At 34.7% G+C, this 25711-nt stretch overlaps 1 protein-coding gene across 1 annotated transcript in view; it reads left to right on the forward strand.

The window, feature by feature from the left end:
* The window catches only part of LOC145263016 (organic cation transporter protein-like), an 83756-nt gene that overhangs the window by 26548 nt on the left and 31497 nt on the right, over positions 1-25711 (forward strand). Inside the window, exons 3-5 of the mRNA XM_080119849.1 lie at positions 3766-4018; positions 13444-13547; positions 19032-19186. Of these exons, the coding sequence (XP_079975975.1) occupies positions 3766-4018; positions 13444-13547; positions 19032-19186 (512 nt within the window). The remainder of the gene's footprint in view (positions 1-3765; positions 4019-13443; positions 13548-19031; positions 19187-25711) is intronic.

The raw sequence follows: 25711 nt of genomic DNA on the forward strand, positions 1-25711 counted from the left end.
GATGTACGTTTATGAATGAGAGATCATACGATCTAGGAAGTACACAAAAACTTCTCACAGAATCTAACCAACGCAAGAATCCCGATGCTAAAAGCCTTTCGTGGATATACACAAACGCTCGCGCCCATTTTGCCCCTTATATAACAGACTAGCCTGGGTGCCCGGCTTTGCTCAGGTATTTTTAGGTGTTGCGGCAAGAACGACCAGATCACCCACTTTCACCATTCACGACGCTATTACCACTGGCCCTGACAACTCTTCAACAAATTCTTCAGGTGGGCTTGCTACAACTCCTATGTGCTGTACCTTTCTACACGATGAACTGACAGAAAACCTCTGTACTTTACAAGATACATTTTTAAAAAAGTGGTAGTAGACAGCAAGGCTCGAACCTGTGACGCGAAGGCGGAAAAGAAAGTGAAAGAAAATCTGACGTCTTATCGCTACTCCATGACGCGACCGGAAGTCTAAAGTGTGCAAATTTAACGTAGTCAATCAAAAAACAAAAGATGACTTGCAGAAATGGCGTTGCTTTTAAACCTCCCACGAAAACAAATTAGACACAAAGTCGTTTTTAATGTAGGGGGGAAACAAGCCCCCCCCCCAAAAAAAAGGGGGAACTCTGGCAGTATTCATATCAATAGTAATTCATTCATTATGAAGAGTTTCCCCTGCATTAACCAAGGACCAATTGCAGAACAGATACTACTCAGGCCTTAAGGCTAGGCATTTGCATCAAATAGTTTTGTTTTATTTATACGAAAAAAAAAAACATTGGAGACGGTTGGAATTTTGCTTTACTCGATCAAAAAAAAAAAAGATAGAGACGATGTCTATTCGCGAATCTGAGATATTACCGTCTGGTGAGTATGCGAAAACTTCTCACGGAATCTAACCAACGCAAGAAGCCTGATGCTAAAAGCGTTTTGTGGACATATACAAACGCTCATTTTGCCTTTTATATATAAGACTAGCCTGGGTGCCCGGCGTTGGTTAGGTGTTTGTAGGTGTTTGTTGAGCAAATAAAAAAGTGGTAGTAGGCAGCAAGGCTCGAACCCACGACGCAAAGGCGGAAAAGAAAGTGAAAGAAAATCTGCCGTCTTATCGCTACTCCATGACGCGGCCAGAAGTCTAAAGTGTTCAAATTTAACGTAGTCAACTAAAACCAGAAATGGCGTTGCTTTTAAACTTCCCACGAAAGCAAATTAGACACAAGGTCGTTCTTAATGAAAACCAGCTCCCCGAAAAAGGGGGCACTCTGGCAGTATCGAAATAGTGATTGTCTCAGTATAAAAAGTTTCCCCTACTTTGACCCAGGACCAATTACAGAAGGCCAGGCGTTTGCGTTCGAATAGTTTCACTTTATTTATACGAAAAAGATAAACAAACAATGGAAACGACGGCACAATGGGAATTTTGCTCAATTCGATCAAAAAAAAAATACATACAATATTCATTTGCGAATGCGAGATATTACGATTTGGAAAGTATGCGAAAACTTCTCATGGAATCTAACTGACACAAGAAGCCTTATGCAAAATCCTTTTGCGGACATACACAAACGCTCGCGCACATTTGCCTTTTATATATTAGATGTTCTGGACATAATCAGTTTTTAATAAGTAGTCTTTTTCCTTACATATTTTTAATAAGTACGGCATAACTCCGGGATACGGTGTACCTGGGATACGTTTTTTCAGGTTACGATGTAAAATACGATTTTTCCGGCCTCTGGTTACAGTATTTTCCCCGCCTTACGGTGTTATTTATAATGTTATTTGATTATATACATGTGTATCATATACTGTACTGTGTTTTTTTAATAATTTTTAATGCCGTATCCCGGTGTTTTACCCATATTTTTTTTTTCTTACAGTAACCCTTTTTGCATTTCGTATGAACTTGCATACGTGCGTCCGTGTTCTGTTCCAATAAGACTTTGGCTCATTATTACTTTGTCAGGCGGAGATATGCAGTCTTATGAGTGACTTATGTACAGCATAATCACAGTGACACACCAATTCTCATCAAATTATCAAAGTTAAGCAACGTTGAGCCTGGATAATATCATATAGGTGACCATTTGAGACTACCAAATGTATGTAGGCAGAAGATCAAGTAAGTCCTCCTGCTTTCTAATGTGTGTAATGGTGGCGTGCGCAACACATTAACAGTCATATGAAAAGATGATGCCGTTTACTGAACTTCATCATCTTGATTGCGTGTGTTTTTTTACATGGAGGTCACCACTTATCAAGGCCCGGAAGCGACTCGGGTATAAGGGTTATTGCGAATACAGTAATCAATGAGATAGTATCGTAGTAATCATTAGTATTGGATATTTGATAGGGTGTCTTACTTAAGAGAGCGGTTTGTCAGGAATTTGTTTATGTTGGACTTGAAGACATCCAAGTTGTAGTCAGGTGAGAAACAGGCAAACGGAAGAGAGTTCCACAGTCATGCACTTCTAAGAAAGAAGCTCTGCTCATGGAATCTACGTTTAGATTTAGGCACAGATAAAGAGTGGGGAAAATTAATGACAGTAGTTTCAGCTAGACGGGTGTTTTTCGTGAAAGATTGGCGAGGGGGGACCAGGGATTGGAGCTCAGACGAGCACTTGCCATTGAAATAACGATAAAACAAAGTGATGATGTTAAAGTAGTTATTATGTTTCCTAGTATGCATTTCTGAAGTCTTACGTAAAGTACTCGTTGAAACAACTTTTTGGCAACGAAAATAAACCCAGTGCACCTAGTGAGTCGAAAACGGATCAAGAATTAGCTTCCTAGATACAATACACTAGAAATGCAGGTGTCGATGATATTACATAAGAAATGATCACGTGTTCGGTGGACAAGACAGTGTTTTGTAACAGTTCGAATCAAGAAAGCAGCCGGAGGAGATATCCCGAAAAATGAAGAAATCTAAGTGAGTATTTCCCCCGAGACTCTGTCCGTTCGTATACCATTTTAAATCTAAATAATAAATGTTGATTCTCTAAACTGTATCCTCAGTAATTACAACCTTCGGGGACCGTGTCGCAGTGGATAAAAGCGTTAAATTTCTACGGTTCCAGGTGACATTGTCTGAAGATAGCGATTTCAATCTCTACCCAAAGCCGGCCAGAGGATTAGTTAGCCAAAACGTGGTGAGATAGCAACAACTATGGAAGGAAGTAATTAGTGATAATACAGTTAAAAGACACAACATTACTGTCTAGTCGAAGGTCAGAGGAATAGTTGACCGAAAAGTCGTGAAACAACAACTATGAAGATGAAGATAACATTTCGCTAATAAAATAAATAAATAAATAAATATGCAAATTACTCATCTCAAAGGATTCCAATAATAAAATAATATACTAAATAAGAAAACTACGTCAGAAGGAAAGAATTAACTTTAGCCTTTTTAGAAGCAATTAATTTTGGCCTCTCCCCTCGTGAACGAGCTTTCTCTTCTCAATAAAACCTTTGAAACTGCAACAAGTCTATATTATTCCATACACGAGTTTTATTCGCTTCAGTTAAACGGTCAGTCAATAGTCACTAGACGATGCAACCATATATGGAACAACACACTTGAAAAGGGGATGAAAAAAGCAGCAGCGACCGCGCATGTATGTAAAAGATACTTTTATTAATTGATCGCTCATTTGCAAAAGTCCACATGTTCTGGAAGTATGCGTCTGTGCGAACACGTGTTTATTAGAATATTACAGTATATCTGGAAACATTCTCGTATGTTTTATTTCCATTCTCTTTGTAGATGCAGAATTCCGGGCTGGCAGAATGACACTTTCCTTATCCAAAACGAGACACACTTTTCCTGCATCAAGGAGACAATTCCATTTGAGGAAAACAGTAACACGATATATTCACAATGTTACGTTTACAATAGAAATGATTCATGCGGCGAGTCATTTTATTCCGAAATACCTCTTGGAAACACTTCTGATGTGAAAAGCTGTACGTCCTGGGTTTATGATGATTCGATTGTCCATGACACTGCTGCAACTCAGGTATATGCTATGATGGAAAACGGGATTTTTTCTGATTATTTGTTATTTATGAAAACATGTGTTTGGTGTAGAAAATTGAGTTGATAGTCGTGGTGGAGACCCTGGTCTTTGTAGGGAAATTTTGGACGACGATAGTGTCTTTGGGTTTTTTTTTTCCAACAGCCATACCAACAATTAATATAAATTATGTGCAAAAAATTATTGTTTTAGTGAAGAAAAAACTGAAGGATATGTGTTGTTATACACGTTTACATACGCGTTAGCACCCCAGACACTCGGCACCCAACATGTTGTAGAGAGTACGTAGCAAGGAATATAGGACAAGTGATAACTTGATTCCGTTTTGTTTTTTTGTTTTTTTTTTAACAACGGCATTTATTTTCGGATACTTTCTCGAATAGAACGTGATCGTGCTACTTCTCTTTGACCTCTAACCTCTGATGTCATCCAGTCTGTGTACACGTTCTTCTTATAGCATTTTTCTTTTTCTTTATGGTGATATTATTTGTACACAGCCGCCATACTCTGTTAGAACTGTGATACAACGAAACAGCACTGTATGTGGATTACTATAAATGCTCCCTATCTGGGGTTGAGCAAATTAGGGAGTGAAATAACAAACTGCTGATAGCGTACAATGAAATGCTCTTTGTGTAAGCTTTAGAGCTTAGGCGTTTGAACAATGTTTTAAACATTGTAATTTCGCATACCAATCTTAGCGCTGAATATCGTCTAGGCGGTTGAGTTTCAATCCTGGCTTTAGGTAGTTGCTAGTCTAGCCGCACTAATGAGCGAAACAGGGTGATTATAAAAGCTCCCTGCCTTGGGTTGAGCATACTGGTGAGAGAAATAACAAACTGCCGATAGCGTACAAAGCAATGTACTTTGTGTAAACAAATAAAGCTTAGGCGTTTGAACAATGTTTAAACATTGTAATTTCGCATACCAATCTTAGCTAAATAGCGTAACGATGAGAAGCACTGAGTATTGGTCGAGTTTCAATCCTGGTTTGGGATAGTTGCCAGTCTAGCCATACTGAAGCCGTGATAAGGCGGAACAGTACTGTATGCGAATGATCATACATATGGGCATGCATAGAAAATGAAAATAAACGCAGCGTTAAAAAATAGAAGGGTCACCAGTTAGTAAATGCTGACTAAAACAAATAAAGTTTTATAAATGAAAAATAGAGAATAACAAGAATTTATTTTTATTATTTACGAAAGTTTAGTAAACAGCAACACTCAATATATTCATAGACTGAATAATATGTATATGTAAATAATATGCGTATGTGGGTATTTGGCAGCGTAGCGATGTGTATGAGTGTGCGTTGGTTTACTTTTTGTTAGTTACTGCATGTGTAGCTGTGAGTAGCAATGTGGTTCTAATCGCTTGATCCTTATTATTCTGTACGAATATATGCGCGAGATGAAGAAAGCTCGTTTGGGAGCTATTTTCTTTTGCGATTCGCGACCGCCATGGCTTTAAGTCGAGGGAGTGTTGTATTCTTACGCTCTTTCATGTGGATCTAGAGAAAACTGATTCGGTTGATTCGACCTTACAGGAGTTTCTACGTTCGCACTGACTTATTACTTTTACATAGACGTGTTACTTGTAAGAGTTTGCTTGAAAATTATTTGAGTTCACACGTTCCTGTGAAAATTTACTTGTTCTAGGAAATGAAAGGGAAACCAAATGCAAACGAAGCGGAGAAGGAGAGTAAGCTATTAGAGGCATTTTCTTTTTCGTGTTCTTTTGAATCACCTACCAATTCCACTACAAGTTTACTATTCTAATCTTAGTATCTTACTATTCTAATCTTAGTATCTTACTATTCTAATCGTAGATATTATCTTAGATATTATTCTCTCAACTTTTCAGCCGATGGAACTTTCGGACGTTTTTATTGTACTTTTATTTTGTTTTGCAAGAGCAGACGTACAACCTGCCAAACTTATCTATGAATTACGTTTTCCTTGCTTTGCAATTTCAGCGTATATAGCCAATATCAGAAATTTTACAGGTACCTGTTGGGGTAAGGCTACGTGCATATAAAGCTGTGACTGTGGATACGAAATATAAAGCATATAAACAGTCCCAAAAGTACCTTCACTCACATTGACAATAACCTACTAACCTACTATATATATATATATATATATATATATATATATATATATATATATATATATATATATTGATTACGGGATTTCCTTGGATTTTACTTGTTCTTTTAACTTTCTTGAAGTTATACATTTGGATTTTACTGTCACTGGATTTTTTTTTATCTTCCACCAGACTATCCATTCATGTGTAATCACCTTTTTCTTCACCATATTCCCTCTGCTTCACTTTTTTGCTTTTAAGTAAGATCTTTGACTTACTTGTTGTTTTGTTTCATCAAATACTTCTGCATGCAAAATCCGATCCCGCATTTTGCTAGTTCCTACCCTCTGATGAGAAGGAAAGTATTTCTTCGAAACTCCGCGGGTTAAGAACTATCCATTTATCTAGTGTTTCCTTTTCAGATTAAATGTTTTTAATTTATTTCAAAGTGTTTTTAACATATTTTATTAATTATTTGCTCATATTATATATATATATATATATATATATATATATATATATATATATATATATATATAAAGCTGAATGTGTGTGTGTGTGTGTCTAGTAACGAATAGGCTCCTATATGGTTGACTATTTAAAAAAAAACTGATTACATATAATGATAGATGTATCGAGACACAGGAATGGGTATGTTTGATCTGACAGAACGGTGGTTCATTAAAATTGTGGGGTCTGCGTTCGCGCTTGGTCTACAAAGTATGGAAATAAAAAATTTAAAAATAAAAAAACGTTTACAAGTGTTTTTGATATAGATGTAAATAAGAATACTTTGATAAGTATGTTTTAACTTAAATAGGGATGGTATAATAAAATTGTGGGGTCTGCGTTCGTGTCTGGCCTCCATAGAATGGAAATAGGCACAAACTTTAAAGAGTTTTCATATCTATCTGCGTAAGAATACTTTGATAATTATGTTTTAGTTTGAAGAAATATAGTATTATAAAATTATGGGGAGTTCGTTCGCGTCTGACCTCCATAGAATGGAAATATGTCACAAAGTTTAACAAAGATTTTTTAATATATATCCACAGAATATTGTAATAAGTGTTTCAGTGTAAACAGGTATGGTATAATAAATTATGGGGTTTATCTATTTTATTTTTACTTTCATCATATTTTGCTTTGGTTTTGATATCCCCGAATTCGTAGCTATCTCTTTACAACCCTTCCTTTTCATAACCTATCATACTTTAATAAATCAGAGTCCATTTTCTGTAGGCTGTTTTTGAACCCAGTCAACAACGGGTACTTTTGCTAGTATACACACACACACAGACACACACACATATACATATATATATATATATATATATATATATATATATATATATATATATATATATATTCTGTAAAGCCTGACGAAGTTATTGGATCGTTGATACGATTCGGTAGCTGAAACATGTGTAACTAAACATATAAAACGGTAATGAAAAATATAAAACATATATTTGCTCTGCAATAGTATTGAGCATTTTCTTCGGGGTTTTACTAATTACCATTTTACATATATATATATATATATATATATATATATATATATATATATATATATATAGAGAGAGAGAGAGAGAGAGAGAGAGAGAGAGAGAGTAAGAGAGAGAGAGAGAAAGAGCGAAATAAAAAGGAACAAACCGAGTTATGTGTTCATCAACGTTTCGTCTTTATTTCGAGACTTCCTCTGGATGAATGAGATTAAGAAAACAAAAACACCAGTACATATATTAAAAAAAAAAATTCATGTGCAAAGTGTGACGCTGTTCTATTTCAGAAACGGAAAAAGACGTTGGAAATTCAAAAAAGAAGAGGAGCTTGCTTTGTTAAAGAGAGGGAGATTTTTAATAACGTCATATAGTCGGTAATAGGTTAAAATGATAAAAACTTGAACTTCATACATAGAATCCCACCCCAATATTCCATCATTATATGGCCTCCCCCAAACTCACAAACCAGATATCCCTATGCACCCCATAATATTTGGCATCGGTAGTGCAACACATAAAATTGCACGTGCCATATCCAACATCTTCACTCCACTACTGGGCACTATCAACACTTCCTATATAAAGAGCTCCGGAGATTTACTCAACAAAATAAATAACATTAGTGTACATAACAAAACTATACACAGCTTAGATATAATATCATTATCGAATAATGTCCCCCATAAAAAAAAAAATGCTTAAATTTACTCCATAAACACTTAAAACATCTAACATTAACTTGCCTTTTCCTCCCGACACTTTTATAAAAATCATTAGACTAACATGACTAATTTTCAGTTCTACAATTTCTTACAATAACAATTTCTACAAACAAAAGTTCGGTTTTTCTTTGGGTAACCCTCTCAGTGGACTATTAGCCTGCCGTTTCTTAGAATTCCTATTGTATATTAGGTGCGATATGATAATCATTAGAAACTTCAATCTATAATAAAAAAACGAAATCTGTATGAATTAAAATATATTTAAACGTACCTTACGATCGAGCAACGCCGAGCTGCCTGCTAGTATATGTATATAAAGTTTAGTAAGTTTCTGGAGAAATCTACAGGATTCAATACGGGCGAAAATAAACATCTACGTGCTAGGACTGTCGCCATATTCTCGAACGGCGACTAACATGAAACAATAATGACGAAGAAAACAAACATGAATAGGACGAAAATAGAACGCATCATGTCGAATAGAAAGACACGCTATTTTGCTTCTATCCCAAGCGAATTCTCAGAATATTTTCAAAGAAAACACTTTAACAAAAATTGCTATAAAAATAATAAAATGCCTATGATTTTCTAAAGTTCTTGTTATCTAAATATTACATTTCTTCGAACACGGTCCTTTATTTCCTGAACAAAATAATTGGGACTTATATGAGGGAAACCTTTTTTATAATCCATTTCGCACATCCCCCCCCCAAAAAAAAAGACAAAGAGTATTGTATTTTTGCAGGTTTATGTACAGCGTGCTTGTATTTTTTTATATTACTTTTATGCATGTAAAAATTAGGTATGTAAGTTTGTCACGCTTTAAGATCAAAAGAATATTAGTGAGTTTGTAACGCTTTAGTTTGAAATTTATTTGTAACGTTTACGTATAAGATAACATTTTCGTTGGAAATGCTACATTCTGGTTCTTTCAAATTTAAATTACCTCCAAACACAATATTATAAATACATTGACCACATTTTAATTTTTCTTCCTAAAAATACGCACATAGATATCATTAAAGACAACTTAGACTCAGTCCATAAAGTTCACCTATGAAACAGAAAACAATCACGCATTGCCTTTTCTAGACATACTTATTATAAAATCCAATAATAGACTATCCTTCAAAGTTCACCGCAAAATTACACACAAAAATGATTACATACATTTCTATTCACACCATAACAATAAAATAAAAACAATTATGATAATTGGTTTCTTTTTACGCGCATTACGAATTTGAAGTCCATACTATCTGAACGAAGAATTCAAATACCTCACAAACACTTTGAAAAGCATTGCAATATCCCACACATTTCATATTGAATGCTAAGCGAAAAACCACACAAATAGTTTCCAAGATAAATAATCAAAAATCGTATACACCACACTTTTCTCTCATAAACAAACATCTTCTTTGACCTACACACACGAATAATGCAATAATTTGCAACACACTAAACAAACTAAGAATTCCAATCATACAAACCACATCAACTATAAACTATAAGACAAATATTAAAAACTACAAAACATCTCGAAAACAAACCAGTTTCCAATGCAGGCATATACACTATTCCTTGCCAAATTGGCCATCATAAATACGTTGGTGAAACCCAGCGTAAATTAGAAAAAAGGCTCAGTGAACATAAAAGAGATATAAAAAATAGCAATTCTCTAAGTGCATTATTCTCTCATTCATTGCAGCATAATCACACCTTTGACTTTAAACAAGCAAAAATAGTTACATTTATTTCAAATAAACTGCGCCGGAAACCTCTTGAATCAGCACTTATCGCAAATTCAAGCACAATAAAACAACGTGCAGATCTCCCTAATGTAGCGCCATTAATAAATAAACTTTTATTAAAAGAACATAATTTAATTGTAGACAGAGATTAACCTTCTCCCACCACAGAAACACCCGTTGTAATAATTAACACATATAATCTCAATCAATAAATTATATAACAAAACACACTCATTTCATTTCTGTTACAAACCTATATTTGAATTTTACCAGGCGTATTTTTCCAGAAAGACTATTAACTGCGTTCATATCTTTTAAAAAACATATTAACGACTTTATTGACGTTATTAAAAATCTCCCTCTCTTTAACTACGCTAGCTCCCACCCATTTTTGAATTTCCAACGTCTTTTTCCGTTTCTGAAATAGAACAGCGTCACACTTTGCACATGAAAAAAAAATTTTTTTTCAAATATATGTACTGGTGTTTTTGTTTTCTTAATCTCATTCATCCAGAGGAAGTCTCGAAATAAAGACGAAACGTTGATGAACACATGACTCGGTTTGTTCCTTTTTATTTCTCTATTTTGTCGGAATACTATTTCCATTATTCTCTCTCTCTCTCTCTCTCTCTCTCTCTCTCTCTCTCTCTCTCTCTCTCTCTCTCTCTCTCTCTCTCTCTCTCTCTCTATCAATCTATCAATCTATTTATTAATCTATCTATCTATCCATATATATAAAGTCGGTCAATTTAGCTCTTATCTGCAGATCATCATATAATGATTAGATCACCAACTGTGATGAAAATGTGATTTCTAATGCCGTGTTCGAATCTATCGAATGGTGTTAATCGTGACACCCTGCATTGATAATTCCCGAAAGAATGAATACTAGTGTCTGTAGGTATTTAATAATTATTATATTAAATAATTATGTCAACCCTTTTAAGAACCTCGTTTCTTATCGTTGAGCACTTTCAGTTGAAATTTAAGTCGGTCAATTTAGCTCTTATGCCAGATCATCATATAATCATTAGATCACTCTGACAGATGTTAAAAATCATTTAAAAAATAAATGTTTAAATTTCAACAGCATTTCTCATGGTTAACGATAGGCGAATGGCTTCTTTTGCCGGGTTTGAATCGATCTACTGGTGTTAATCGTAACACCCTGCACTGATGATTCCCGAAAGGATGAACATTAGTGTCTGTAGGTATTTAATTATTATTATCGTAATATATATATATATATATATATATATATATATATATATATATATATATATATATATATATATATATATACATACATATATATATTGGTATCTCCCTGCTAGTATATAGCAGGGAGGCTCGACGTTGTCCACGATTGAATGATTATCAACGAATCTTTCACATTCCCATATGTTTATTGTCGTCGAAATTGATGAACTCATACATGTTTTTAATCAAATCGACCGATTGCCTGCTCTAATTTGGGACTACTCGCGGAGCACTGGGAAGGAGCTTCACATGCCTCCCTGTAGTGACCACATTACATTGCACTGTATAGAACCTACTGTTGATTTTAGAAAAATATGTTTATATGTAATGGCTTGAATTAAAGCATTATATATAATGGCTTGAATTATTGCAAACGTCAAGTATCGTGCTTCGGTTGTGCTCTAAACAAAAACATTTCTTTCGAACACGCTCCTGCTCAATAAAAGAACCTAATGTTGATTTTATATACCTACTTTTTATATGCCTACTTGGGCGGTGATAATGGCTTAAAATGAAAAAAAACAAGTATCATGGTTCAATTGTGTTTAAAATCGAAACATTCACTTCGAACGTGCCCCTGTCATATCAAATAACCTACTGTTGATCTTATGTATTGGGCCTTTCGGCTTGTGTGGTAATAAAAATTCTTAAATGCACTTGTGATGTTAGGTTGTGTGAGGTATAAACTTGGCCTAAAAAAAGACATCGGATTAGTTCGATTATCGATTATCGATTATCGATACTTATACAAAACCTATATAAGGACACTGCTAGGCCCATAAACTACCTTCTTGTGAACTTTCATAAAAGTCGGTCCAGCCTTTTTCGAGTCGATAGGAAACTAACTCAAACGGGCACACACAGACACACACACACACACACACACACACACACACAGTTTATTGTTTTTATTTGACAGCCTCAAGCATTGACGTAATTCATTACAATTATTTCCGTGGACAGAAAATTTACTGTCTGTTTCGTTGAACGGCAAAAGTCAAATGAGAAGAAAAAATGGATTTAAACAAAATAAGAGAAATATAGAGAGAGAAAAAAAGAGAAGAAGGAAAATAAGGAAGGTAGAAAGAATGAAAGTGGCATACATATGCATCGTGATCAAATTAGGTTGAAATTGAAAAGTGACGAGTGTGAGGGTTACGTATTTGTCGTCTTTATGAGGGCATGTCATAATATAGATATTGCCATGGTTGGGGTGAGAGGGTCACTTGTAATGAAGTGTTGTTGGGGAGGCTTTTTCTCAGCGCCGCAATGTTAACATACGTCTTGTTGATTGCATTCTAACATACGTCGTATATATATATATATATATATATATATACATACATACATACATACATACGTGCATGCATATATATATATTCTAACATACGTCGTATATATATATACGTTTATATATATACGTTTTTATATATATATATACGTTTATATATATATATATATATATATATATATATATGTATACGTTTTATATATATATAAATATATAAATATATATATATATATATATATGTTTTAGATCATTTGTGCGGGAAAGCATTTATATGCCAAATAGTTAACATATGTTCAGTTAGTTACATTTAATATACGTCCTATTATTTATGTTGGGTTTACGGCAATTGCGTGATTTGGGTAAAAGTTATAAATAGTTAGAAAAATAGAGGGTTAATAATTAGGAAAGAAAAAAGGAGAAAATATTGGGGTTTTATTTTTTAATTTATTAGGTGAGTATTTGATGTGACGGGGTTGTTTAAATTATTAATGGACTTAAAATTATACAAATACTTAAAGGGTTAAAAATCACACTATAATTTTCGTGTCAACGTAACTTCCGATAATTATTTTTTTATTATTATTCACTCTTAATCGAATATTTATTGAAAGCAAAACAACTTGTTAAAATATCCTATTTTTCAAATCATAATTTAATTACGAAATAAAATCTGCCATAATGCATTTCGGCTTCGTAAATAAGTTAGCCATTTTAATCGTTTTTAAACGCCGATGTTAAAGCCGATGTAATATTGTATTCTTTGTTATTTCTTATATATTTGCAGATGAATTTGGTGTGCGACAAATTATTCCTAATTTCCACGGCGAGCATCGTTTACATAAGCGGCCAGTTTGTTGGTTCTATTCTCTTTGGAAGTTTTTCAGATAGGTAAGATTAAACATATTAATACGATAGCGAGTGTGTTGTCTTCTCTATCACGCTTATATCCGGGTCGTTTAATTGTTATGTACTTCCAAGTAATTTCATCAAGAATTTTCCATATGGTTTGGTTTCGATTTCGATTATAGCTGATGGCACTTAAGTCATCTATTTTTTTTTATAAATGATTTTACCAAGAATTCCTCATAAGTTTTAGTTTCGGTTTCGATTATAGCTAATAGCACTCCAATAATCCAGTATTAGCAGCCATATTTACTTTTTCGCTTAAATTATTTTTCTATCGTCTGTTACGCTCTTTCACCAACCAGTGGGTGGCACTTATGTTTTCATTTTTTACTAAATCTGAATATTTCGCTTTTAAATTTTGTACTATTGGAAACAAATTTACTTGACCAAATTTACCTGACACAATTTTCCTGACAAAATTTACCTGACCAAATTTACTTGACCAAATTTACCTGAAAAAAATTTACCTGACCAAATTTACCTGACAAAATTTACTTGACCAAATTTTCCTGAGCAAATTTACCTGACCTAATTTACTTGACCAAATTTACCTTACCAAATTTATTTACCAAATTAATCTGACTAAATTTTGCTGACCAAAATTTTCCTGACCAAATTTACTTGGCCAAATTTACCTTACCAAATTTACTTGACCAAATTTACCTGATCAAATGTATTTGAGCAAATTTATTTGATCAAATTTATCTGACCAAATTTACTTGACCAAATTTACGTGACCAAATTTACGTGACCAAATTTACTTGACCAAATTTACCTGACTAAATTTACTTGACCAAATTTACGTGACAAAATTTACTTGACCAAATTTACCTAACCAAATTTACCTGACCAAATTTACCTGAACAAATTTACCTGACCAAATATACTTGACCAAATATTCCTGAGCCAATTTACCTGACCTAATTTACTTGACTAAATTTACCTAGCCAAATTTACTTGACCAAATTAATCTGACTAAACTTTGCTGACCAAAATTTTCCTGGCCAAATTTCCATGAATAAATTTACCTGACCAAATTTACTTGACCAAATTAATCTGACCAAATTTACCTGACCAAATTTACTTGACCAAATTTACTTGACCAAATTAATCTGACCAAATTTACTTGACCAAATTTACTTGACCAAATTTACGTGACCAAATTTACTTGACCAAATTTATCTGACCAAATTTACTTGACCAAGTTTACATGACCAAATTTACTTGATAAAAATTTACTTGACCAAATTTACCTGACCAAATTTACGTGACCAAATTTACTTGAACAAATTTACCTGACCAAATTTACTTGACCAAATTTTCCTGAGCCAATTTACCTGACCTAATTTACCTAGCCAAATTTACTTGACCAAATTTACCTTACCAAATTTATTTACCAAATTAATCTGACTAAATTTAGCTGACCAAAATTTTCCTTACCAAATTTACTTGACCAAATTTATCTGACCAAATTTACTTGACCAAATTAATCTGACCAAATTTACCTGACCAAATTTACTTGAACAAATTAATCTGACCAAATTTATCTGACCAAATTTACTTGACCAAATTTACGTGACCAAATTTACTTGACCAAATTTACCTGACCAAATTTACTTGAACAAATTAATCTGACCAAATTAATCTGACCAAATTTACCTGACCAAATTTACCTGACCAAATTTACTTGACCAAATTAATCTGACCAAATTTACCTGACCAAATTTACTTGAACAAATTAATCTGATCAAATTTATCTGACCAAATTTACTTGACCAAATTTACCTGACCAAATTTACTTGGCCAAATTTACCTGACCAAATTTACGTGACAAAATTTACGTGACAAAAATTTACTTGACCAAATTTACGTGGCCAAAATTACTTGACCAAATTTACGTGACCAAATTTACTTGACCAAATTTACCTGACCAAATTTACTTGACCAAATTTACTTGACCAAATTTGAAAAAGCCTTCGAAGCCTAAATATTATCCCTCGGCATTGCTATGCACTGGCATGTGAACAATGTGTTAACTTTCATTTATTTGCGGACTGTTATCCTCATCTTCATAGTTGCTGTTTTGTGACAGCGCGTGACCCCACCCTCGACATGCCTCCGACAAAAAAACGCTGTGTGCTGTGGTTTACTACCTCTATATCTCCATCGTTCTCATTGACCATGTCATCGTCTTTTTGTTCCCACTGGCGGCTGCCAACAGAACGCACGTGGGTCACAAGATGGGAGTAAAATATTCGCAGAACAAAGAAAGGAAAAACACAGCGCCAACATTTCACATATTAGGCTTTTACGAGGCAAGTCAAAAGGATTAATTTATTTCCCAAGCAAAAAAATAAAAAACGATATTCACAAAATATTACAGCAAGATGTAAAAAAAAAATGATTAGACTGAGTCGAATCATTTTGCAGAAATAAAAAATATAATAATAAAAAAAACAAGAAAAAAGTGTGAATGATTATTTTTCTTCCCCTGCTTCTCTCCTTGTTTCTCACAATCATTATTTTATTTTTCTTTCTCGATCTCGTGTTGTTTTTTTTTCCAGTGTTTCTCCTTGTGCCTTTTTTCTTTCTTCCGATTCACATATTTTGGTCTTGCATTATGTCTTCTTTCTGTCTTCACTTGCCCACTTCTTGATTTTTTTTACAAAAGGTTGCACGATCTCTCTTTTTTTTTTTTTCCTGTCTATATTTTTCTCTCCGGCTGTAATGTTCGAAATTGGCCTTCAACATTATTCCTGAAAGATTTTAGTCTGTATTTTTCTTTCTCTTTCTGATTTTTTTTTTTTTTCGCTTGCAAGTAGTCGATCGTGGTCGACCATTATCACCCATCAAAACCTCGTCCTGAAATCACCCCAGGGTCGGATCTCAGGTCTAAGGCAACATTTGTGACAGCACGTGGCCTCCATCGACAGACTGCTGACACCAAAACCCTGTGTGGCGTGGTTTCTTCATATTTCTCGTTGGCCGTCTCATCATCTTTTTTAGGCACCGCCAAAAATGGTCGAAAAATCAAGTTGTTGTTGTTTTTTAAAACGAAATTACATTTATTAAAATCCATTATTTCTGAGTAACTTTTTTTTCCAGAAAGATAAAACCCTGAATTTTATCATATAGAAAACAGAATAATGTAAAACTTTTTCTACTATTTTTAATTAAATTTTTAATGTTAAATTTTCCCAAAAAGTTAACAATTGACATTTTTTGTCTTGCACAAAAAACGTACATAAATATTTTTTTAAAAAGGTTTTTGAAATAATTAATTTATTTATTTGTTGTCTAACTAAGATTTAGGATGATTTTCTATGAGAATATGCAAAAATATTATAATATAAGTACCTGGATTTCAAGTAATTCCACTTATTCATATAGGCAACCAGTTACTTCGCGTCGATCTAGAGTCTAGATCGACACTGTTTACGTTTGTATTCGATAAAAAGCAAACTATGGAAGACCAAACAGGCCAAAAAAAACTTATTTTTCAGTAACGAAAATTTCAATGTATTATTAACGCTGAGGCTGGCCAGTACCAGATGGGTGACCATTTGTATGAGTTTGGTTTTTAATGTGTATGTGTGTGGGGGCCAGGCTCCCCAAAATGGGGGAGGGGCAATTTAAAGCAGAATAAAAACAAATTATTTCAGCGTGTTTGGTCCACCGTAGTCGAAAGGCGGCAAACGTTTTCAAACGGGATCAAAAAAATGATGCTATTTTTAACACAAAGGGCACAATATTTATCGAATTTTTTTTTTGTATCGATTCTTCAAAGCATGCCCTGTTTAATAATGGTCATGCATTATTCGGCTCGCTAAAAAAATTGTTAATTTATTTATCAAAGATTTTAAAATGGCTTTTTTCGTATAAATATTAAAAAATTTTTTTTTTTTTTTGCTTAATTTAAATTAATTATTTTACTTAACATATTCACCGAATTTCACACTTCAAAACTCAAAAGCGGGATAATTAAACACAATCGAAGTTCTGATATTCAGACGTCAAAATAAGGTATGCAAACATTTTTTTTTAAATCTATATTTCTGTCCCTTACAACAACACAATATGTTATGTTCAGTTTCAGATGATTATTTTAAGCATATTTGTACAACCTCAAAACAAGTGTTTGTAAGTAAAAAAAAGATATATAAATATCGTTTATGAAAAATAAGTACACTGTTATAAAGTTCATTCTTCTCTTAATAATCGCTGAAAATTTCGTATTGATCGGATAATTACCTGATTTTTGGTAGATTTTTAAAAAGACGGTCCGTCAAAAAGTACTTACCTGCCCCCCCCCCCCAGTTTTGGCGGTGCCTAGTCTTTTTGTTCACATAGGCGGCTGCCGACGGAACTCACGCGGGTCACTGAATGGGGGGTAAAATATTCGTGGGACAAAGAAAGGAAAGATACAACGCTAATGTTTCATATATGATTTGCCAGTTGGATTTCTCCGCGTTCTATCGATATTATGGTCGTCTGTCAGTCGTCATCTCATCTCGATCTCTGTCTCGCTGTCAGCCATGGCCACCGAGAGTAAGAAGAAGGCCTGTTAATTGAAAAATGTCTGCAGGCAATGTAGGTAAGATTTGTCAGACTGTCAGTACTATATGAGGGCCATTTGAAAAAGAGCAATAAAACATTTTTAAAAAGAAAAAGGAACACAGTTCGATGTGTTCCAAAGGTTTACTACTTAAACTGAACTTTATTCAATATAAAATATATTATTTATGTAAAATTAAGTAATTTTAAAGCAATATACAATTTAATACTGATAAAACTGAATTATGAATTTAGGGAACAAACAATTAAAAAACATATCTTTCTGGTTCTGTGCAGTTCTAGGAGGTCTACCCTGCAAATCTTTGCTTATTGCTAATCGCCAAAGAAATAGTAGAGAATGCCGACAGAGCTGCCCAGGCACGTTTGCAAGTCAGTATGCTTTTCTTCTAAGGTACTGGCTTTGAAAAAATTTCACCATACGACCCTTGTGTCAGATCATCTCGCCGTGGAAAAGAGAGATAGATAACTCCTCCTAATGATGTTACCACAAGTAACAGCGCTTAGCTGAATACAGCGCCAGACCAGATAATATCCAGGTTTTATATATCTTATAGTTTGCACTGGCTTCATACATTCACGTATAGGTGTTACTTTCTGGAGCTTTTTTGGACAGAGTTTTATTGGCTGAAATATTTTTGAATCCACACGTTCATGTTAAAACTTTCTTTGTCTTGAGGAGTGGAGAGTAAATCGAATTCAAACGAAATAGAGAAGGAAAGCGTGTAAGTAACCATAGTCCTTTGAATCATAGCGTTCGTTAGGATCACTTCGCGATTAAGTCACCATATTTTTACTTGAAATGTGGATGTTAATTATGACTCATAACAAACAAGCACCTTTCTGAAATTATTTTATGCTTTTATTTTATTTATTTGTTGTTTTTCTTTCCAGCTATGGACGAAAACCGATTATCGTTTCGTGTATACTGATTAATATAGTGGCGAATCTTCCATTGCCACTTGTAAACAACGCAATTCTCTTAAATGTTTGTCGTTTCTTTGCTGGGGCCGCTACACAGGGATTATTCATGGTATCTTTTATTTTAGGTGAGTTTAAACTTTTTTTTTTACATGGTGGTCACCTCTTATCAAGACCTGGAAGCCACTCGGGGATAACGGTTGTTGCGTGTACAGTAATCAATGGGATAGTATCGTAGTAATCGTTAGTATAGGAGATTTGATAAAGTGTCTTACTTAAGGGGGCGGTTTGATCAGGAATTTGTTTATGTTGGACTTGAAGACATCCAGGTTGCAGTCAGGTGGGAAACAGGCAAACGGAAGAGAGTTCCACAGGCGTGCACTTCTAAGAAAGAAGCTTTGTTCATGGAATTACGTTTTGGTTTTGGCACAGATAAAGAGTGGGGAAAATTTTTTTATAGTGGCTTCAGCTAGACGGGTGTTTATGTATCATATACGGTAATGTGTAGATACAGTGGCTTAGAAATAAAATGGCGGCTGAGTTCTTGGAATGCGTTCAACAAGTCTTGTAAATGATATTTACGACAATGATTCCATGTGGACTGAAGAAACAACAATATTCCAACTTGTCATGAAGCTGGCTGACAATTTCGAAATAATGCAATGAATTGACAAGAAATGGTTAATAACCAATTCTTGGAGGTATGAAATCTGCAGTTTACCATTCGCATTCAACCGTTATTTGTTTAACAGAGCATGGACGCGTATATGCTAATACCGAGCCGTGTTCGAAATTACAATGAACCTGTGGGTAAGGAAAATGAAAAAGACTATAAGAGATCACGTTAGAAACGTGGGTGACTTCACAGCCATAACGAGAAGTCACGGGTGGTGGGAGAATGAGAAAATAAATGTCATTATAAGAAAAGAAAAAAGGAATCGAGTTATTATTTGTCCGATGTTCCTTGCGACGTAACTCTGCATACAACGTGTTGGGTCTGCGTGTATAAACGTGTACAAGGTTACATTCGCAGTCAGCTGATAGCTGGGAGATGGAAAGGTTTGAAAGATAGATTTCATTGTTCAATATAATAATAAAAATAAAAAAAAATTTATTTAGAGAAGAACATTTTTCGTTACGAACAATTAATTATCTTCATAATTTTATGTAGAGTAAGAATTTCACTTTTCGAATTTACACATTACTATTATTATATATATATACATAAAGTAGGACAATTAGTGCGCGTTGTCATCTTCTATAACTTTTTAATCGTTTATGATTAATCTGTTGTCGCTAAGGTAAACAATTTAAACTTTACCATTGATAGGTCCTGAACTGTCATCTAAGCTTCAGCCTCTGCCCCATCGACGAAATGTTGCATCCCTCTGCCTGTTCTATAAGTACTTAAACGGTGAATGCTCTGACGAACTACAAACACTTATATCCCCTCGACGTAAATACCCCGATAAACCAGACAAGCAACTAAATCCCACCCCCACACAGTAGAGATCCCTAGATGTAAGAGAGCCTTCTGCTCCAGTAGTTTCTTCTCCAGAACTGCTAGACTTTGTAATTCCCTTCCGGGTCCCTGCTTCCCCAACTGCACTGACATGCAGAAGTTCAAGTGTAACGTGAACAGACATCTTGCTGCCCAACTCCCCACATAGTACCCATGTACCTCATGTAGTAGCCCCCTACATCAAAGTGACAACGTGCCTTGTTTTGGGGTGAAAATGTAAAAAATAAAAAATAAATAAAATTTAAAATGAATTGTTGCCAAGATCACTGGAAAAAAAAATGGTTGGATCACTCTACCGCTCCAGTGGGTATCTCACTGCCGATGCATCCTCTATCTGTATAAGAGCCAAGTGCATCCTAAAATGGAGTACTGTTGACATATGTGGACAAGGGCTGCTCGCCGTGCCCTTGCTTGCCTTGATAGAGTTTAAAACCAGCTCCGAAACCTTAGTAGGTGATACCCTGTTAAAAAATTAACTTAAATACAAGCCCAGTTTAATTTGAATAATTCAAGATGTGATCAGACAGTGGAATCTAGCATATTATGTGTTGAACAGGAATTTAGAACACCGAAAAACCTTGTTGATAATAAGATTCTTGCCTTCACAACTTACGAATGGGGACTTGTTCAAAAAATTGTCCAGTTACTGAGTTCATTTGAACATATCACCAAAGAAGAAAGTAACAGAACTTCAACCATATCAATGATAACTAGCGGGACCTGTGGAAAATTCCACAGTAGCGTCTTTCATATGTAATATATTGCTGCTGAACATTATGTGGACGTTCAGCGTGAATGGGGACCCCGCAATATTATTGTAGTCATTTTGTTAAATCTGTAAAAGTATTTATCTAAGTAATCTAGTCAGTTTAGCGTCCGAATATATGTATACTAGCAGATGTGCCCGGCGTTGCTCGGGTGTTTGGAGGTGTATGCTGTGCAAAAAAAGCAAAAAAACAAAAAAAATGGTTAATTTTTTTAAACTTTGACCCCTATTATGACCCCTTAAAATTTATAGTTTCGGGCTCAAATCACTTTATTAAGTTAGATCCAGGTTCAAGGAACCTATATCTAAAATTTCAAGTGTCTAGACCCAAAATTGTCGGAGGAGTTTGGTAGAGTTCTTAAAAGTCAAATCGTTGAAATTTTACCCCTTAACAGCCAAATTTCTGGCTGACACCCGTCACATCGATCTTCCCAAATCTCAGTACCCGGTATTTCAAATTTCGAGTCTATAGACTAAAAATTGACAGAGTTATTGCGTAGGGAAATGTACACAGACACACAGACACACAGACACGTTCACTTTTATATATATATATATATATATATATATATATATATATATATATATGTGTGTGTGTGTATGTGTGTGTGTGTGTGTGTGTGTGTGTGTGTGTGTGTGTGTGTGTGTGGTTATTACGTTTATCTCCAATATCCTTATAGGAGTTGGTGACATATTTCTACTGCACGGACGCCCGGCGCGAATCAAAACCCCACGATATCATTATACTATCTTTAGGCAGAACAGATATTACCCTTGGCTCCAAGCCAGAAAATCAAGAAGGCTTATTTTAGTTTCACGTACAGCCCAAAAGCGACATAATTTTTTAAAATTAAATTTTAATTACATTGCGTCTCCAGTGGTCGAGAGATCCTATTTATTAAAAAGAAGAATAGAAGTTGATAATTAGGACTGTGACAACAGGATATTTTTTTATTGTTTTGACTCTTGAGTCTATACCTGTTAATATCTTATATGTTTTTATATAGACATATGTGGTTCTCGGTTGATTGACTGTGCGTGTGTCGGATATATACTCGAGAGTCAAAAGAAGCCCTAGTGATTATAATACATCTTATGAGATGACTGACCAATTTTTATGATTTCAGGTTCAAATGAACAGCTACAGCAGGAATTGGAATACACCCTACTAAAGCCTGGTTGTCACATCTAGTGAATTTCAAAAAATGCAATCTGAACGACATCTAATAAACTTATGCTTTAAACGTGGAAAAAAAATGCCACAAAAACGTATGGAATGCTTAAGACTTAAGATTAACGGAACATTTTATGATCATGTTACCTCCAACTTGTGACCTTTAAGCTCTGCAGACCTTAATCCGTTCGATTATTACGCTTGGGGCGTTGTTGAGAGAGATTAAATTCTCACAAAACCAAAAATTTAACGAAAGCGTCCACCGTCAGAATAACGGTAAAACATTAAGCTATATGATAATTATTAGGGCTATGACAACAGCATATTCTTTTCATTGTTTTGATTCTCAGGTATATATCCATTGATATCTTATATGTTTTTATAGAAAACTAGCGGGGGTACCCGGCGTTGCCCGAGTGTTTGTTTCCGGGACAGGGGGGGGTTAAAAAATGTTATGGTAGGTAAGTAGGAAGGATCAAACCCGGAGTCATGAGTAAAAGTAGGAAAATAAAGTGTGAAAAAAAAACAATAAAAAAACATCTGCAACGTTAACAGTTCGGCCACCAAGAAAAGTCCATTCCAGTTGTTTAGGAAAAAAAAAACGACTACGATAGGTCGGCGCGAACGTGAAAATATAATGTGAATTGTCCAGCACGCTGACCACTACGCCACAGAGCACTGCAGCTTAGTTTAGTGATTTTAAATAACTTCACATGAAAGAACTACGAAGCCAAACCGGTGTTCTCTTCTCAACTGTTCCTTGTGAACGATCCCCAAACGGTGTTAAGTGGTGGCAGGGGGAGGAGGAATTTATTAGAGAGAAAATATTTTACCACTTCCATTGATCTTAACCGATTTTGGCCGTGACTTCTCAGCAGAAAAAGTATAGAAATATCAGAATTAAATTGGACAGATTTTAACAAAAATAATCTCACAGATAAAATTGTAGGTATCTATATATTAATATATAGATACCTACAATTTTATCTGTGAGATTATTTTTTTTTAACGTGACACCTTTAACGTACGTACGTGCATGCGTGTGTCACAATTTCAAGATTATAAATTATTCGATCGGGAGATCCAATTTATTAAAAAGCAGGATAGAAGGTGACAACATCCTACAAACATTAAATTAGTATATAGAGATGCTAATTTAATGTTCATAGTATGTTATCGCTAGGGCTGTGCCAACAGCATATTCATTTTATTCTTTTGACTCTCGATTATATATCTGACACAGTTAAACAAAATTATTCAATCGAGGATCACATCATCTCTTCTTCTCTTCTCTACCTTCTTCTATTTCTTCTTCTATCTATCTATCTTCTATCTTCTTCTATTCTTCTATCTATCTTCTTCTATCTATCTATTCTTCTATCTTCTCTTCTTCTATCTTCTATTCTATCTATTCTTCTATCTATTCTTCTATCTATTCTTCTATCTTCTTCTTCTTCTCTTTCTATCTTCTATCTATATAAATATAATATGCACAAACGGCAGAACAATATCTGAGGTGTGTTATAGGCTTATTATTTCTCAAATTCCTCGATAATCTTAGATTTCTATACTTTTTCTGCTGAGAAGTCACGGCCAAAATCGGTTAAGATCAATGGAAGTGGTAAAATATTTTCTCTCTAATAAATTCCTCCTCCCCCTGCCACCACTTAACACCGTTTGGGGATCGTTCACAAGGAACAGTTGAGAAGAGAACACCGGTTTGGCTTCGTAGTTCTTTCATGTGAAGTTATTTAAAATCACTAAACTAAGCTGCAGTGCTCTGTGGCGTAGTGGTTAGCGTGCTGGACAATTCACATTATATTTTCACGTTCGCGCCGACCGATCGTAGTCGTTTTTTTTTTTTTCCTAAACAACTGGAATGGACTTTTCTTGGTGGCCGAACTGTTAACGTTGCAGATGTTTTTTTTTTGTTTTTTTTCACACTTTATTTTCCTACTTTTACTCATGACTCCGGGTTTGATCCTTCCTACTTACCTACCATAAAATTTTTTAAAACTCTCCCCCGCCCCGTCCCGGAAACAAACACTCGGGCAACGCCGGGTACCCCCGCTAGTTAATTAAATAAGAAAATATAAAAATTACTCAAAGGATTCCAATAATTAAATCATTTCAGTTTCTCATATTTTCACAGTTGCTGAATAGGTGTATCCTTTCTATTTACGGTCCTGGATATGACCTTAAACTATATCCAGTGGTGAGGCCCCAGCTTGTGGGCTTTGGGAAGTGTGGAGCCACCCTTTCACTACCATTGCTCCCAGGTCCACTCTGACCCGGAGTGATAGTACCTGTTAGGGTCCCAACTATGGGTTAAATAGAAACCGACGTGAAAGCAACAAATATATTCTATTAAAAAAATTTTTTTCAAAATCTTTGGATTTGGCATTAAATAACCCGAAAAGGGTTGATATGCCGTAATACAAAAACAACCAACCAACCTTTCTATTTACAATCTTCCATCATTTTACCAATGCTTTGTTCCTTCATCTTCAACAATTTTCCCTATCTTTAATTTCATGACACCACAAATCTTCATGTCGAAAATTCATGCCTATTACCTAACATGTTAACTCTCCTCACAAGCATATTTAACTGGTCTCCATTCTTTGCATACAATTTAAAGTCGTCCACAACTAATAAATGGTTTACTCGGTACTCATTTCCCAATTCATAACACGTATTTACATTTCGCAATATGAAGGACAAGGGTACCACACTCAAAACAAACAACAATGGCGACAGACTTTTCCTTTTCCTGTGTCTTCTTTGAGCCCAGTTTTCCTTTCACCCCTCTTCAAGCATGTTTAATTTCTTTTTATCGCCTACTAGTAGTATATACTCGGCGTTGCCAAGTTCAAACTTTATGGCAGGCGGAGAGTTTAGTCATATATTATTTAAGATGCACCGCACATCGTAACTTTTTACGATTTTCCTGAAAGTCGACCACATGTTAGATTTAGCAGCAAGGTGTCTGGTCACATTACACTTACGGTAGTACAGTTGGGAAATCAAAATCCTGGGAGGAAGTTCCAAAGTCTAGTGTAGTATTGAGAATCCCAGATTAAATGCTATATAGGTAGTTTTAGAAATAGAAAGTTTTGTAAGCATATTTGATTTCCCATCAGCGAGTTAGCAGGGTCAGAAGGTTAGATTTGACAGCCGTCAAACCAAGT

This window comes from Euprymna scolopes, chromosome 38 (genome assembly GCF_053919585.1).
Source record: "Euprymna scolopes isolate OS-2025 chromosome 38, ASM5391958v1, whole genome shotgun sequence".
Classification (NCBI taxonomy): Eukaryota; Metazoa; Mollusca; class Cephalopoda; order Sepiida; family Sepiolidae; genus Euprymna; species Euprymna scolopes.